Below are 15411 nucleotides of genomic sequence, written 5' to 3'. Positions count from 1 at the left end.
TCCTGCTTTCTTTCCTAGCAGTCTTCACCTTCTAGACATGTTTCTACTTCATTTCCTGCCCACTCAAACAATTTTTCCTGTCTTGACCAACTACAAAGCCCCTTCTCAAATGAAAGAGCAATGAACTAACCCATGAGTGGCTTGTGAGTCACTGTGATAGCAGCTTGCAGTGAGCCATTCCTTTTCCATGAGATCCAAGAAGCAAGAGTTGCTAATGTCCCTCTCCAAGCTGTCCTAGAATATGTGGATAGGAGATGATGGGAAAATAAAGAATAAGACTTTTTTCTCTTGGTCTTGTAAAAGAGGGAATAGTCCTATCCCTCAGCTACCAAGGAATAGAACACCACAGAAGAAAAGGCTCTGTTTTTTATCATCCTGAAGGAAAAAAATCCCCAAACCAAAGACTCAGGTCTTGCCTCCACAGAGCCATAGGAATCACAATAAACATAGTAAAATTTAAAGATCTGGATGATTTTATGCCTCTTCCCTTAATGTCTCCAGCTTCTCTCTGAACAGATCTTGCTGAGCTTCTTCCACCCCAAGAGAGAGATGACAGCTGGAGATGTAGGCATGGTCCCAAGAGTCCAAAAGCACTGACACAGGAGTTCTCTGTCTTGAGCAAATCATGAAACTAATAAATATCTCAGTGGTTCCAATTGTTAAATGGGTTTAGGGATACTGGCTGGTGCATCAAGGTGTAATTATCTGTAATGCATGGGATGTACAGGAGGCACTAAGCATTGCATATTACATACCAAGCATTTTGACTCTTTATTTCCTAAATTTTAATTGTTTCTTCAAAACAAATGTTGCTAAATTGTTTCAATATGAAGAATACATAATTTAGTCCAAACCAAATTTTTGCAAAAGTACAATTATAACTGCTTGTTTATTTACTTTTTATTATTAATATGGAACAGATGGTAAAACACACCAATATATGAGGAAGAACTCAGGGATTCAATCCCAGATAAGGAAAACACTAAATAGTAAACATGAACTAGTGCTCACTTTCAGTATGGGACAGTATGCTGGTAAATTGTCCTGGGGCCACCTCAAGGAAGGATATTGAAGGACTGCAATTCACATTCCCAATTTGGCACATTTCTACATTATGCAGCAGTTCTGTTCCATCAGAGAGGTCGGTCTCATCCCTCTCTGTTTCACTTGTGTTCCTTGTGGCCAATAAAGAGCAAGAGGGGATGCCACAGTGCTGCAAGAGTGGTGGATCTGAATGTGTGTCCATGAGACACAAGGATGTCCACTCGCCCTTCCTGAGTTTTACAGGACCAAAGGCGTGTGTCCACATAGCACAGGACTTTATGGTAAGAATAGATTTGGCTTTCCTGGCTGCCAGCTGGGACAAACACCATCCTGACACTTCCTCCTCTCCTCAAGAGCCTTGCCTGCAGCCCCACAGAGCATTGCACAGTGTCATAGCGCCCTGCACCCCACCACCAGCTGCTGAAACTCGGCTGAGGAGTGCCACACACAGCCCCACTGTGAGCAAACCCAAAGACTTCTTGTTCTCCTGAGCATGTTGCAGAGTGTTTAAGTATTGTGATCTGTTGTTTACTAAGACAAGTCCTGCAGCTGTCACGCAATCTCCCTCACTGAGAAAGATAAAGTGAGTGCTCATGCATCACTTGCAGCTTCCTATGACATTCTGATCAGTATAATCCCTCTCTTCAGACAAGAAAGCAACCTGCATCCTGGCCTCTACAACCACTGCAGTCTGATAGGGAAAAAAAATCAACACCTCTTTGTCATTATTCAAGGATCCTTCAGTCTGTCTCCTCCACACTTGAAGGCAAATTTTTTTCACTATCCTTACAGCTACATGTCTAAATCAGCCACTGTGCCAGCAGAGGTGGTGCTCAGGACAACCATTTTCACTAGCGAGAAGGTGGGAGAAGGCAGAGAAAGCAAGGCTAAACTCTCCCTGAATTTTTCCTGCAGGTAACCAGATCTGCCACAGAAGCAGAAGTGTCTGATTGTGGTGAACACCTGAAGCAGAAGGTGATCCTCTTTGCTGGCTAACCAAAGACTGAACTGGAGATGCCCAGTTTAATGCACAGTTTGTGCTGTGTAGCTGCCAGGCCTACAAGGACTCTGGTCTTCTGCGGACAAAACTCCCACCATGAGGCAGTTAGAGCAAAGAAGGAGAGCACAGGCTGTAAATTCCTGAGAGAATTTTGAAATTAGGCTGTTCTCATAAGAATCAGTGTTTTAAATTGGAAACTGGCTAATAATAAACAACCCCACTGACTTCCAGAAAAGTACATATTCAGAACCTGACTGAGATGACACTATCTGTTGGCTTTCCAGGGTAAACCCTGTATGATAAAACAAGAATATTTCTTATGTGATTGCTAGTACTAAAGTGAACTTTATCAAAGCATAATGCCATCCTTGAATGGAATGTTTTAGGGGAATGTGCTACGTTAACATTCACCAGAAGCAGATGTGCCAAATAAATGAGGTCTGCTGTACCACTGCTGTATCACAAATTTGTTCAGTTAGGAAACTATATTAAGCAAGATTTGAAATTGAAAATGAGGTCTCTCCAAGGGATGTCTTTGTTTGCACTGAACCACAGAAAAAGAAGATAAGCACTTCACTTTAGATTTCCACCCTGTTCTTTTTCTCTGACATGTGCCCAAAACCCAAAAAAAAGGCTGCCCATGTCTATGTCCTGGATCCAGTCCCTGTGCCAAAAACAGGACCAGGCACATGCTGCTGTTAGCCTCAGTTACACCAGCGGTACCTCTGGAAAATATCAATCAGCAACTCTGTGGCTCACATGAGTTTTTCATGGCCTTGGTCCATGCAGAATGGTGACCTGAGCGCCTGTTCCTCCACACTGTGAGTCTACTCAGTCCTGCTGCTGAGGAAGCCTCCCTCTCATCAACACCACCACTCATGATCACAGGCTGCTCCTTCCCTTGAGCTGTTCTACCTCTTTAAAGTTTTACTTTCCCTCACTCCCATATGTTAAGTTACTTGATCACTTCACTTCCTGAATATTCACTGCAAAGTCTTTCTTTTCTCTCCTGCTTCTCATGATTCATTCCATCTAAAGCATTTTGTGAATGAATCCAACCCTCCCTTTCTTCCTGAGGTCCCAAGAAACACCACACTGAGTAATTTTTTCAATCAAATCTCATTGCTACTATTTGTGAAGTGCCTTGGACATCATTAATGAGGAAAGTCTTAAAGAACTAGCATAATTACTATTACAATTATTATTTTGGAATAAAAAATATATTGAGAGCTGCTGGGTGTAAATTTCTGAAGTTTTGCCTGAGAGCAATTATTTCCCTAACTACTGTATATTTTGGCTTTATCAGTCATAATTTTCAAACAAATTCTAAATCAAATCTAAAGAAGAAAGTTCTTCTTTAGAAAGAAACACAGTTCTGTTTTTCAAGATTAAAAGGAAAATTGTTACAAGCCTTGCTCAATGGAAACAAAATCCATACTGAAATGCACTGAAGTTCAAATACTCAGAAGCACCCACAGGATGCCACCAGTTTCCAGTTGAAACTCCATCATTAGTTAATGTTTGGACTCTGCATGGAGAGCCAAGAGCAGCAAGGCTATGAGCTGGAAGAGAATTCTCCCATAATGTATTGTGCCTTCCCTTAATGCTTACATACACCTCTAATACTTCACCTCACAATCTTCATCCTTCTTTATCTAAAATCTTGGTTTGGATTTTCAAAATCTCATTTGCTTGAGAAAAGTGTATATCTTGACCAGAATTTCCTATAGGGCTTTCCCAGCTGGCCTTCGGAGTTGATGAATGCTAATGTGCTTTTTTCCCATCTGTATACAGTAAAGGGAATAATGTATTAGTGACCAATTCAACAACAGTGGGAGTGTTTGGTGAAATGTCAAGAACTTTCTATACAAATAAATCATACCTTATTATCCTTCAGCCCACAAAGTTAAAATAGCTTTAGCTTTCAATACAAGAAAACATTTAGCTGCTCCCCACAGGTTTCAGTGTTTGAAGCTGGACCCATTCCAATAAAATGTTGTTTAAAGAAATAAAATATTGAGAAAATGCATAGCAAGCTACATTCAAGTCACCTGAATCACATTTATCTGGTAGGAGGTAATAATTACAGATAGTCTGAAGTAAACTCCCAGATTTAAACACTCTCAAACTAAATCACTTTGAAAACCTGAGGCAACAGACAGAGCAACTTGTCTGCATCTAGGAGAGACTGAGAATTAGACAATGGATCACATGCCACGCATTGAGAACTCACACCGGCCATGATGATACAGTCTGTCAAGCTGAGATTTGCAGTCCTGAGGAGACTTAAGCTATTTAACCAAGTCCACCTCTGTCCTGTGCCTCAATATGGGATCAGCTGAAGTGTTTTTATGGATGAAGACAGGCTGCAATTATTAAAGCAGAACAGAGAAAAACCTGTGAAGTTATCATACTTTTTCCTGAGCATACCGATTTAATGGATGAAATTAATGAGAAATAAATAATGGAAAGAACTGCAAGTGGAAACCTGTCTACAACTCATTTCCAGTGAAGTTGTGAACATCCAAACGATCCACATAACACCGATGAGTTTGCAAAGTTTTAAGCAATTGGTAAACAAGATGAAGCCAAACACTCTGCTGCCTTTACAAACATGAGTTCACATCCCTCATGGCTCTGGCTTTTGAAATAACAAACCTTGTATAGTATTGACATGGAAGATGTTTCTGGTTTTCCCAAAAGGCACATTACAAAGGAGCTCCAAATGTCTTAAGGAATAGCAAGGTTGTTTTATATCCAAGGAAGGGTTGTACTACAATGAAGTATACTGCTGGCAACCAGGACAGTAGGACACAGGCACAGCCCAATTGCAAATGCAGGCACTGATCTATTGGCAGTAAAACCCATACAGAAAAAATGAGAAATATGAACATGATTGACAAGAAGTAAAAACCAATTCTCTGGTGTTTGGCTTACGAGAGTGGACCACAGGGGAGCTGTGCTGGAATGACAAACTGTTTTGTGAAATGGGACTTGGAAGCATGTGTACACGTATGTATAAATAAAAAGGGATGCACTAAGAATACACTTGACTTGTTTCACTAAATTCTCAAATCACTGAAAAACAAACAAGCATGCAACATCCCTAATGTAGCTACCCACTAACAGTCAAATAGGTAGTAAGACCCAGAAACAGCCTCCTGGGAAGTAGAAGATCATTTTCTTATTGATCTAACAAGAGAAATCAAACTTTAACTGGATTTCCTATAAGCACAGAGTAGAACAATCCAATTATGAAAAGCCCAAACTGGGTATGTTATTATTGCTGGAACTGTACAATGAGCACCATTTATAAGCCCCAGGGAAACTGGGGCACCGTTGTGATAGTTTGGTACTGTGCAAACACGCAGGACAGTGCTTGCAGCACAAAATTCCTGTTGTGTCCCTCAGGATCTCCATGCAGGCTGTGAGGATAAACCATTCAGCTCATGCTCCCTCCCCAGCCCACATCTGTCCTGGCAGAGCAATGTTACCTTTAGCAGTTAAAGTATGTACATCTAGAACCAGAATGTACGCCCCTCGACTTGTCTAGGCCATCTTCTCTATGTCACATGTAAAGGCACAAATCATTTCAGGAATGGAGTTTGTAAAGAAACATTTCTTCAGATCTGAACACAGCTAAAGTAAAAGCTTTTTACATACATAGTATACTTTCTGCTTAAATGGGTAGGACATGTACTGGATTCTATCTTTTTTACCCACCCTCATAGCAAGACAAAGAGATAGAAAGCCAATCAAGCAGATGATTGCCTAGTGTGGATGAGATACAATAAGAACATAAAAATACAGAATTTCTCAGGAAATAAGGGGAAAATACACAGAAAGAAGTTTTACTTGGATTCTTCTACAACAAGGATATTATCCAACTAGATGTTAAGAATATAATCTAGAGATAAAGTATAATAAAAAGAGACTGAGCACAAGCAAAGTGGGAACTGAAGACTAGAGAACACAAAACATGGTATGGCATCCCATTTGTCTGGTGATGGGAAGCCTGGTTAGCAAGGTTGTGAAAAAGAAGTTATTCAACCCCTTTGTAACATAAACTGTTTTGTTAGCCTATTCATTCTGGCAGTAAATTAATGTACCCTGTATGACTGAATGGTCAGAGGCCTTATTATTATTGTGGCCCATCCACAGAAAATTGCTGGTGTAACATAATCTCTTCCCCTGGCAGCAGGAGCATCAGAAGGGCTCTGCTGGGGTCACTCTTTCAGTCATTACATACTCCCATTGTGTACCAGGTTGTGATTCATGAGTCCATGCATCTGGAGAGCCACAGAAAGCCCCTGAGGCACATTGTTAAGAAGAGACATCCTCAGAGCAATCTGGGAACACCACATAAAATTTAGATTCCCCTACTTGTCTACCATTGTAGCCCAAACCTGCGTGTGCTGGCACCAGAACAGGGTAGAGCTTTAAGAGAAATCAGATTATGAACTGAGATGTGGTTTTGGACATGTGAGCCCTCTTCACCAGGCCTTATGTGCAGCGGACAAAAGGGGCCTTTAATTTAATTCCTACAGTGCATGTTCCAGCTGCGCTTTGCAGCAGACAATACAAGATGAAACTGTATCATGAACAATCACAAGGAAACAGGTGCTGTGAAAAAACCGTAACTCTGAATCTAATTTGGGTTTAAGAATCTCAAATGATAATCTGGGTAATTTTCTTGATGCATCTGCAATTTAAATCTTTCTTTCTTTTGCACAATTGTCAGGTTCTAATTAACTCACCAGTTTTTGCCCTCTATCATTGAAAAAAGGAAGGGAACAAGAACAGTGAAAGAAGACGACAGGTTTTTTTTTCCTGTGAAATATTCATGCCTTACTAAAACAAAGCAAACTGGCAGATTATGAGTGTGTTTACACAGCCATCAATTCTGCAGAGTAGCACTCATATTGAGTGCCAAGAAATGCCCACCAATTCCTCAACTTCAGGAATTGGGGCTTTTAATATTCCCTGCAGAATGATTTACCTCAGTGCAGGATTGCAGAGACACATCCTCTAAACTCAAAGTTTGGTGCTCCTGGTTAATAGAGAGAGCAACACTTTTTCTCTTTTCCATACCTATAATATTCTCATAACTTTTTTATTTACTGAATTGAATTTCACTGTTTTTTAACAGCAAGGGCTTCTCCTTTTTTGCCCTCCCCACTTAAAACAGATGGTTAGATTTATTTAGCAACTATAATCAAGATTTATTTACCAGACCAAGGTTAGAGCCAGTGCTGTATCATGTAGGCTCAAGGATTCTGCTAATTTATTTTAATCTACTGAAACCTTTAAGGCATGGATAATGGAAAACAGACAAGAAATCTCTTAAACTTTCCAAATTAAGAGACAAGAGTTTCCTCCTCTGTGAAGAATAGTAAAGCTCTCTAGAAGAACCCTGAAAGGTCAGCAAGGAAGCCTTTGACTACTTTCTTCCTGGAAACCCTATCTCAAAGGTCACAAAACCACAACTGAATTGCCTTTAGCAAAGAACCTAACTAGAGACACATTGCAAGGTACTCAATTGCCTTTAGCAAAGAATGTAACTGGAGATGCATTGCAAAGTCTTAAATGGGAACCAAAATCGATATTCCAACATTTCGGAGGAAACAATTTTTAGCAAGGAGACTCAGCAGCTGCTGATGCTGGCACACTGAGTTGAACACACTAGTCTGGAGTGAATTTTCAAATAATAGTGGTACCAATATAAAGATCTAGCTGCTGTGTGGATAAGTGGACAGATTATCTAGACAACAATTGAGGAGTACATGACATGTACATTCATGGAAAACCTGAGTGGATAAGGACAAGAGAAATCCCACGCTTCAAAAGAACAGGAAAAGAACTGGCCATTGCAACACAAAGGCCCCTCCTCACATTCAAGTTACAGGCCCAGATGAAGGACAGAAAAACTACTAGCCCAGGTGACAAATACATAACAAAACCAAACCAAACCAGGAATGCTACAAACAAAAGCACAGCCACTCCCTACAATTTTACATCATCTAATTTCTCTCGTATTCAAGCAGGTCCAAATTCTCTCTCACATTTCACTTAATAAGTGCCTGGCTCCAGCAAGCCAGGTGAGGCATTATTGAAACCAGTTATAGAAAAGGAAACTGAAACACAGTTTCAGCATGGCACAAGATTACAGGGAGCCTGTTACAGAGTAGAAAATTGAGATTCTTAGACCAGTAGTCCCAAAACGGCCTGGATTAAGTAACTGCTGTGAAACCTCAGAATTAAAACACTGTAAAGCATCAAAGGGAAAATGATTTGTCAGGCCACTTCCCCTGGCCTGTGGATCAGAGTTGTAAGGAAAAACAGCACAGACTAAACCTAAATGGATCATCCAATTGGAATCTGGAACAGGAATAGAAGCTCTTACCTTCAAAAGCAATTGTGGGGTGTTCTTTCCTAACACATTGCTGATGTTCAGCTTCAGTGTATTCAGGTACATTCTGTGATGCTGAGAGATGAAAAGCAAGAAGAAAAAGGCTTGGCAATGACAGGGAAATGGCCTTTAATCTTGAAACAATCATGACTGAAGGGCGGCTGCAGATCTAGCTTCCAAGATAGGCCCACAGAGGATACCTGAAATACAAATAATTCCTCTTTCAGAAAGGTTCCACTTTCAGAAAGGCAAATGCTTGTCCAGAGCGTGTAACATGGGGAAGGGTGGAGTTCCCCTTTCCTACCAACCCCACTTGTGCTTAAGTACATACTGTAATATTCCACAGACAGCACAAAAAAACCAAACCAAACCAAACCAACAACAAAAAACAAAAATCAAAAAACCCACCCCAATTTACAACCATAAAGAAGGGAAGTGCACAGCTCCCTAAACACCTATCTCTGTGTACCCTTGGGGTCTGTGTCTTATAAAGCACCTAGTGCACAATGGCTGGCAAGGACAACAGGAAATTTCAAATATCCCAGGTGTAAATGTTTCCCCCAGTGTGGACATCTCCCTCCTCAATTTCAAAATGTGTCCATAGTAAATGCCATGCTAAATTCAAGAGATTAGTAAGGAAGACCAACATCAGTCACCATGAAAACTCTGTTCTCACATGTGATTCATACATCTGACCACTGCTGCTTTAAATGTCTTGAAATAAAACAAGCCAGTATAAAGGTCTTGTCAGGAAAGTGCTAATTGAGGTAACATAAAAGTTAGAATAATCTGAAGGGGAAAATGGTGAGAAGTGAGTCGATTGCCTTCATTATTATGGGACGCTACAGCTCCCAGTCACAAGACCTGAGGCACAGCTCAAGAGGAGGAGCATTCACTCTCAGGCGAGGAGAAAGTCATGCCTTTTCTACGTGAGCATTTTTAACAACAGTAGCAGTAAAGGCACAACTCTAAAAATTCTCCCAGGCCTACCAGGCCTGAGGCAGAGGATGGAGGATTAATTAGCCCATGCCACAAGCTCTCCAAGATGATGCTGCAGCTTAAGAAAATCTGCATTGCTAAATTTAATCTTATTGATGTGCATAGTATATTTTCCTATGTGACTTTGTTCAATTATTGCAAGCACGTGTTTTCAAACAAATAGAGCCTCCTACCTTTAAATTTTATCTAGTGATAAAGCTAATTCTGATCAAATTCACACATAATGAGATTTTCAATTCCTGCAGATGCCATTCATAAAGTTAGTGTAATAGTCAACACTTGCAGTATCTGATACCTCTAGATTTTTGTTTGGAGTCTCTAAAACACTTTCAGTGACCTGAAATGGGCAGGCTGATGGCAGGTAACATGAGGCACTGATGCACAATGACAGGATTGTGGCTTGGAGCAAACTCCAATATAGAGGACAATATTGTGACATCAAGGAGTTGGAAGAAACTTTTAAAGGTCTTCAGGCATCACAAGATCCCAATAAGGGACTGCTTACACCAGAAATGGGAGACAGTTGGTTTGAAAAATGGATCCTGTGTTTTATTCTTAACTGTATTTCTCTGTGATTTTAAACATGCATAAAGATGAGTTGCAATGCATCCATTCTGCACGTCTTCAGCAGCAGCTCCATACCTCTGACTGAAAATAGCATTGGCATTCAGGGCTCGGGGGTAGTTCTAGGGACTTGGTTTCCCAACCAGTGTGAGTGAGACATTACAACATTTCACATTTTTTCCATCCCCATATACATGCAGATTTTATGCAGTGATATATAAAATCCCTTTCCAGCTCTCCAAAAGAGGTTCTACAGTACACACTACAGAGGGTGACTGTTTTGAAAAACACAGCAAATATAATGTTAAATTAAGAAATGGGATTGGCAGAAGGAAGAGATGTGAAATCATTTAAAGCTAAGGCCAGCACAGCATTAAGCACAAGCATACTGCAGGGTGTACACCACTGAGTACTGTGGCACCTCACATGATGGACATGTTGTATGAGCCACACTGTAATAAAAATTATTGATTATGAATCTTCACATTATATTTTCAACCACTGGATTAAACGATCCTTTTTTCCAGTAAAAATCCAGAAATGAAGCACAGCACAGAGATGTGAAGGCCAGTGAGATGCATTTTGTATAGCTTTCAGATACACTTAAAGTCAAAGCCAAACTTTCCTGAGATAGGTGATGGTTGTTGTGGGAAATGCACAAAAGGCAAAAAGAACTTTTTCACTGTCAGATATCCTTGCTGGAAACTGGAAAAGACAGTCATAGAAATCTCACTTTATGCATGCTCTACTACTCCCAGTGCAGCCATTACTGGCTAATCCTAGAAAGAAGGTACTAAACTAGACAGACTTCTAGTCTGAGCCAATATGGCCATTTTCATGTACTAATCGTCCAAACAATGATCTCAAACTAGGTGGAAAAAAATCTTAAAACAAAGACACATGATAGGGTCCTATGCTCATGTGCAATCAGCAGATGAGTAAATTCAAGTTTCACACTCATTATGGTCATGAAATTATAAAAAGTTGCATACAGAGAAGCTTCATAGCATCCCACAGCCTATTCTGTGCCAAAGCAGAGTACATTTACTAGTGTTTTGTCTGGACTAGTTGTAAAATGTGCCAAGTGTCTGGATTTCTGCCACTTTCCCTGGGAGATTTTACCACAGTCCAAGAGACTTCAGTGTTCCTTAGAAAGCTGTAACCAGTATTTGGGGTAAAGTTCCATCTTCTTTTCCTTATTTTCATAGGGAAATCCAAAGTGTGCATGAAAATAATGGTTTCGAACTTGAACTGGAAAGTAATAAATGACCAAACCAAGGTGAAAAAGGAACATTATAAAAAACTCATATCCTTCACTGTGTTCTCTACCTCCTACATCCAATTGCATTCATCAAATATGTGGAGCATTTGTGTGCTGGAAGTTGAGGAAAATCAGTGTCATGTGCAGCCCTGAGCTGGTGTGTAACTGGAGTCAGAGTCAGTGGGAAATGCCAATGCCAAGGGCAACAGAAGTCAGAGCCCTAGAGCTGAACAATATTGAGACAGTGGATAACAATGAAAAATCTTAGTCCTTCAACCTGTCCTTTCCCAGGCTTCCTTGTTCACTTTTTCTCAGTATTTTAAGACTCTAACTTGGTAATTGCTAGCTGCTGCAAATTCATTTCCAAAGAGAACCCCACACTCCTATGAAGCAATGCCATGTGCAAGCACAGGTCAGCTGTATGCCAAAAGCAAGCTCGTAACTGCCTGGGAGAGTCCAGCAGTTATGAAGTGTTTTAATGAAATGAAATGTTTTAATTTTACTGGAGGTGGCCAAATCCAAGCCTCCCATTTTGCCCAGGCTGCAGATTTTCACTGTGAAGCCTGGAGTATGATCAGTGCTTAGGGCCAGTCCCCATCCAGACTGCTAAAACGCTGCACATCCCAAGCACAGCCCAGAGTAGTGGTGCTTTGCAGTGCTGGAACTTGCCCTGGCCTTAAGCCATTTAGATACAGTTAAATGCTATAAAAAAGAGCTGTTCTTATTAGACTGCTCAGAATGGCTTAGGGCTCAAGAAACCAGTTGTCAAGGTTTCAGTACAGATGAGAGGCAAGAGCTCAAATCCCTGGTTAAACTGAAATCTCAGACAGGACACATCATTTCAATTCTTTATTTGCTCATCTTGATGCAAGTTACCACCTTAGCTATTCTTCTCCCTGGCCCAATGCAGACACATTAAAAAGAGACAAAAATGTCCAGAAATATTATCTGTCCAAGGTTATCTGCCTTGTCCCTCATGAAAGCTGTCCTCTGAGCCTCTGCAAAGCCCCAAGGGCCAGTGATGGGGCAACTTTCTCCCCTTTTCTACTCCACCCAGTGAATCCCTACAGCCCTCTGACAGAAGAAGGTCGATAAATTCAGGCCTACACTGGATTTGGTGACATTTGCTCCACAGTCAGGTATTTTATAGAGCACCACTTCTGCCACCATCCTCTTGTCTCTTAAATCAGGCTTTCTCAGCTCATGGGCCTCCCTGCCTGTACTGGCAGTGGCAGGGATGTGCAAAGAGCTGCTCCATCTGGGAAAGGCAGGAGGTCTGCACACTCAGAGCATCTCCAAAGCTGAGATTTGCAACCTCAGTGCCTGTGTCAGCACAAACCCACTCTGCCTGCCCATCTCCCAGCCAGGACATTCCATGGCAGCCCAAGAGGGCCAGGGTATAATTCTGCTTTGCCTCGTGGCTTCACCCCGGCACAAGGGCAGCATTCAGGGGATTGCCCACAGTCCCTCCCTTATTTACTGCCAGGGCATGAGTCTTTTCCAACTCACCCCGTATTGTATCATTGCAACTCCATTGATTTCACAGGAACTAATCCTGATTTACAGAGGGTAACTCAGATCAGGCCCCTTTTGACTAAAGCTTTGTGTCTAAAAGAAAAATACCTTCAATCAATCTTCAGGGCTTTAAAACAAAGCACACTTTAAAAATGGCTGTACCAGGAATTCATATCCTGCTTTCCTCTGACTGTAACTATCATTTTGACTTAATAAAATGTGACAGTAAAGTTAAAGGATAAAAGAAAATGCTTCATCTTTCATTTTAAAGGAAAGACATGCCTTTAAAAAAGACTAAAAAAGGAACCTCCTGCAAAAGCTTTAATTCTTCTGTTCAGGATCTTTTGTGATTGTCACAGTTATGGTTTTATTAGACTGGGATAGCAGAGGGAAGAGGTGCAATGGAAAGATGTGGACATTAAAGTATTCAAAAAAGTACTGGAAGAATAAGGGAAAAATATAAACATTGTAAAGAAAGACAGCTCAGAAATGTGGCTATGACAGGCTGGCACAGGCAGCTCTGCCCTAGAAAACAGCTCCAAGACCAACAAAACTATGGTCCTTTATTCATCTGATGCTCCTCACGCTTCCCTCCCTCTCCAGCTGGAATCCATCCCACCCAACTGGCTCCAAGGGCCATTCTACACTATCGAAGAAAAAGCACAGCTTTTCCCTTTGCCCCTGGCCACATGCACACACTCAGCCCTCAGCTGTGCCCATGGATCTGTCTTACAGCCAAAACATGCCATGCTGCACTTCATGTCCAGAGGTCAAATCTCATATGCACTGTTAGGCTGGACTTGCGGATACTGAGCTTCTCTCACTTACATGGTGAGGCAAATCTGTGGAAATGGTCAGACTCTGGCTGAGATGAGAATCTGTGAAGAGATCTTGTTTTGCTTTAATTAAATCACCCTACAGTCTTCAGAAGAATCGGCGAGCTCACTTTGGCTTTCATGGCAGTTTATATGCCAAAGGTCTTGCTCTGGCTGTCACCAGGCTTGTGTGTACCCACCTTGTTCAGGGCTTCCCATGGCCTCAACTGCAACATCTTCTATGAGTCTCACACTGATCTTGCTCTCATAACATGCCAGGAAGACAAACCCACATTTTCATACATATAATCCAAGGGTTATCTTCAACCCCCCTGCAACTCAGCAGCAGGGTGCACCACAAGTGTGTGCAGGCAATTTGCTGTCTTATGGCAAAGCAGAAGCTTGAGCTCCATGCTGACCCCTCTCACTCACAGCTCCTGCCTCACAGAGTCTGCAGGACACCACTGGCAGTATCACAGTGGGTTTTGTATCAGGAATAAAACAATCAAGATATTGCAAGACAGGTCAATTAATTGAAACTCTTCTATTATCTAGATCTGTATACATAATTCAGGTAACTCTTTGCAAGGGAGAAATCAGTTTTTCCTAATATACTCTTTGGTTCATGGCTCATGAATCCTGTAGTGGAGCTGAAATGTAACAGTCTATACTTTGATGTTCTTAAGACTACATTCCACAAAAAATTGACAGTGCACTTGGAGGCACTTTATTTCTAGGGCTCTTTCTGATTGCTGATCAAAGCCACCCAGGACTGGTCACGGTCTGAAACCAAGGCCACAAAATGCAATGGGATATTTTCATTCAGAACAGGCAACAGAGACAAAACTCTTAATAATGGTTTAGCACAAAATGAATTGGTTGTTGTCAGGCCACTTCTCTGTGGACTGGTGTGGGCCCTCAGTAAACCATCAGCCACCACTTGGTTGCTGGGCCTTAGTAGTGCAGTCCACTGCCACAAGGTCTGGAAACAGAGCTGTTTCCTCACCTGTAGAGGAAGCCCTCCAAAACAAGACCCTATTATAGAGAGCTTCCATTAAATAAAGCTGATTCAACGATAAAAGTCTGTGTAACAGCACAAAATATACTGTACCTCTGGGCTCCTGCCAAATCCAGTGGGCATAAATAAATACCTGCTCTGCTGACACTCAGACTTGCTTCTGAGCAGTGCTAACCTGACCACACATTGAGTGTGTCCCCAGGTGCTTCAAGAGGCTCCCCAGAGAGCTCTAGATCTTTTTTTTACAGGCTACACTTAATATAAAGACATGAGAGGCTTTGTTAGCATTTGTTTGGGGTATGAATTTAGCACTTGAGAAAAGGTGCCTTGGAGTCTGAAGTCTTCTGTTTATTCAAAGATTGTATTTGGCAATGAAGGCTCACACTCATTTATCTCCCTGGTGGTGTGCTGCCACTGTTTTCTAAAAAAGTGCCTCTACAGGGGGGATGGAAATATCAGCTATTTACTGTTCACAGAATGGCCTCTCTGAGAGATGTCAAAGTTTTGTCAAAGCATTACCAAATTTTTGGTAATTCCCGGACCTGGACTGGCTATGGAATTATTTTTATGTGTTCCATCTGTGAAACACGGAGATGAAGGCACAGCTTAACACAACAGCAGATGCTATGGTACTTAGCACAACTGCACCTCAGACTCGACATTTACTGGAGCCTAGCTCTAGAATCAGGAGATCCTGACTCCCAGTCAAAGTCTCCAGATCCTCAGCCAAAAAGAGGAAGAGTGTACACAGCCCAAGAGAGGAGCCACCCCAGGGCTCATGGGACA

At 41.5% G+C, this 15411-nt stretch overlaps 1 protein-coding gene across 2 annotated transcripts in view; it reads right to left on the bottom strand.

Moving 5' to 3' along the window:
* The window catches only part of SEMA5B (semaphorin 5B), a 263423-nt gene that overhangs the window by 122636 nt on the left and 125376 nt on the right, over positions 1-15411 (bottom strand). For both annotated transcript variants that reach the window (XM_005415761.2, XM_031056895.1), the window contains one exon: positions 8448-8653. In XM_005415761.2, coding sequence (XP_005415818.1) covers positions 8448-8601 — 154 coding nt within the window. In that variant the 5' untranslated portion in view covers positions 8602-8653. The remainder of the gene's footprint in view (positions 1-8447; positions 8654-15411) is intronic.

This window comes from Geospiza fortis, unplaced genomic scaffold (assembly GCF_000277835.1).
Source record: "Geospiza fortis unplaced genomic scaffold, GeoFor_1.0 scaffold112, whole genome shotgun sequence".
Classification (NCBI taxonomy): Eukaryota; Metazoa; Chordata; class Aves; order Passeriformes; family Thraupidae; genus Geospiza; species Geospiza fortis.
This window is presented reverse-complemented; position numbering and strand designations above follow the sequence as displayed.